This window comes from Coffea arabica, chromosome 2e (assembly GCF_036785885.1).
Source record: "Coffea arabica cultivar ET-39 chromosome 2e, Coffea Arabica ET-39 HiFi, whole genome shotgun sequence".
Taxonomy (NCBI): Eukaryota; Viridiplantae; Streptophyta; class Magnoliopsida; order Gentianales; family Rubiaceae; genus Coffea; species Coffea arabica.
Window position 1 is genome coordinate 63271780 of NC_092313.1, and position 2504 is coordinate 63274283.

General features: G+C 43.3%; 1 protein-coding gene and 1 non-coding gene across 2 annotated transcripts; one reads left to right on the top strand and one right to left on the bottom strand.

Moving 5' to 3' along the window:
- Positions 1–235: 235 nt before the first annotated feature.
- On the bottom strand, positions 236–342 carry LOC140037413 (small nucleolar RNA R71). Its single transcript, XR_011841318.1, has one exon. It is a non-coding gene; the product is annotated as a small nucleolar RNA R71 (small nucleolar RNA).
- Positions 343–1197: 855 nt separating this feature from the next.
- Positions 1198–1977, top strand: LOC140036390 (uncharacterized). Its single transcript, XM_072077778.1, has 2 exons — positions 1198–1522; positions 1697–1977. Exons 1-2 carry the CDS (start codon positions 1198–1200, stop codon positions 1975–1977), a joined length of 606 nt encoding a protein of 201 aa, XP_071933879.1.
- The last annotated feature ends 527 nt before the right edge of the window (positions 1978–2504 follow it).

The window sequence follows — 2504 nt, forward strand, 5'->3', positions numbered from 1 at the left end:
CCATGGTCTTTCGGGTGAGGAACCCCATAAACACATTCAGGAGTTCGATGTGGTGTGTTCTAGTATGAAGCCTCTAGGGATTACTGAGGAGCAGATCAAACTTAGAGCATTCCCTTTCTCCCTCAAGAATGCAGCAAAGGATTGATTATACTATCTACCTGCGGGTAGTATCACAACATGGGCCCAACTGAAAAAGAAATTTTTGGAAAAATTCTTCCCTGCATCTCGGGTTGCAAGTCTGAAAAAGGAGATATGCAGCATTAAGCAGTATCCTAGAGAATCCCTATATGATTATTGGGAAAGGTTCAATAAGTTGTGCACTAGATGCCCACAGCATCAAATTAGTGAGCAACTATTAATTCAATACTTCTATAAGGGACTTCAGTCATCTGACAGAAGTATCATTAATGCTGGGAGTGGATGAGCATTGGCGAACAAAACACCGAGAGAAGCATGGTTGCTTATTGAAGCTATGGCAGCGAACTCTCAACAGTTTGGCTTCCGTGAGAGTAACCCTACCCGTAGGGTTAACGAGGTAGAGACGTCGTCCATTCAGCAGCAGCTATCAGAGCTATCATCTTTTGTTCGACAATTAGCTGTGGAGAATGTGCACCGAGTAAAGGTCTGTGGAATCTGCACAAACGTGGGCCACCCCACTGACTCATGTCCCATGTTGCAAGAGGATGGGGCTGAATAAGTAAACATGGCCGGAGGCGTACCCGCGCCTCGTAGGCAGTACGATCCATATTCCAACACGTACAATTCGGGTTGGAGAGATTACCCCAACTTCAGCTATGGAAACAAGCCACAGAATTCATTTTCAAATCGTCTACCGAAATTTCAGTAGCCATGGCAACCCAAACCTCAACTTTCGCCCTCCAATTCAGGAGGCTCTTTGGAGGATATTGTCAAGAGTCTGACCACGAGTACTACTCAACTCCAGCAGGAAACTAGGTTCTTGGTCACGAGCACTGCTCAATTCCAGCAGGAAACTAGATCGAGCATGAAAAATTCGGAGACTCAAATAAGCCACATGGCAACTGCAATTAATCATTTAGAGTTTCAAGTTTTTGAAAAATTGCCATCACAACCCGAGGTAAATCGGAAAAATGTGATGACACTGAGGAGTGACAAAGAAGTGGAGGGGCTAAGGCCACGAACCTAAAGAGCAAAAGTGAAAACGGGATCGAGAAGGAGATGGAAGAAGAAGGACGCATTCGTGGAGACCCTGAGGTAACTCTTACTCCATCAATACGCATTAAATCTAATTTACCTCCTTTCCTATGCAGGTTGGAGAAAACAAAGAAAGCGGAGAAGGAGAAAGAGATCCTGGACGTATTTCGAAAAGTAGAGATTAACATCCCCTTACTGAAGGCAATTAAGCAAGTACCGAAATACGCAAAATTTCTCAAAAATTTATGTACCTATAAGAGGAAGTTGAGGGGGGACGAAAGAGTAGCGGTGGGAGAAAATGTATCGGCCATCCTCCAAAGAAAGCTCCCACCCAAGTGTGGAGATTCAGGTATGTTCACGATCCCTTGCAAAATAGGAAATACACCGATTAGAAAAGCAATGTTGGATTTAGGGGCGTCAATCAACGTGATGCCAAAAATCATTTATGCGTCCCTGAATCTTGGGCCATTAAAAGAAACGGCCATCATAATCTAACTAGCTAACCGTACCAATGCTTATCCAGAGGGGCTAGTTGAAGATGTCTTGGTTCAGATGAATGAGTTAGTTTTCCCAACAGATTTCTATATTCTAGATATGGGAGATGAGAAATCGTTAAACCCGTCACCTATTTTGTTAGGTAAACCGTTTCTTAGCACTGCTATGATTAAAATAGATGTGAATGGGGGTACTTTATCAATGGAGTTTGATGGTGAAACTGTGAATTTTAATATCTTTGAGGCGATGAAGTATCCAGAGGAATCTAACTTAGTCTATGCTTTGAGTGTTATTGAACCTCTTGTATAGGAAACTTTCGAATTGGATGGTGAAAACACATTGAAAGTGGCCCTAACAAGCATCTTGAATTGGGTGTAACTCTTGATATGGACATGAGGGATGAGTTGCACCATGCAGTTGAAGTCTTACATTCACTTCCAACCATCCTTCCAAGGTCTGAGCTTACTTCTCTTTTTGTATCAGAAACTCATGCAAAGTTGTTGCCTTCGGTTGAGCAGGCACCGGGTCAGAGTTTAAGCCTCTCCTAAAACATCTGAAGTACTCATTCCTGGGAGACCGAGAGACGCTTCTGGTGATCATTTCTACACACTTATCTTCAAGTCAAAAGGATAGACTGGTGCGAATCCTTAAGGATCATAAGGAGACGATTGAGTGGAGTATAACAGATATCAAACGAATAAGTCCGTCCTTATGCATGCACCGGATAAGGCTCGAGGATGATACGAAGCCGGTGAGACAGGCACAGCGGAGGTTGAATCCCCTGATGATAGAAGTTGTGAAAAAGGAGATACTTAAACTCCTAGAGGTAGGGATTA

Bases quoted from the DNA above. Each gene is read 5' to 3' on its own strand.
- LOC140036390 (XM_072077778.1), top strand. From the start codon at position 1,198: ATGGAAGAAGAAGGACGCATTCGTGGAGACCCTGAGGTAACTCTTACT. The intron at 1,523-1,696 runs GTATGTTCACGA...ATGCTTATCCAG, and splicing joins ACCCAAGTGTGGAGATTCAG to AGGGGCTAGTTGAAGATGTC.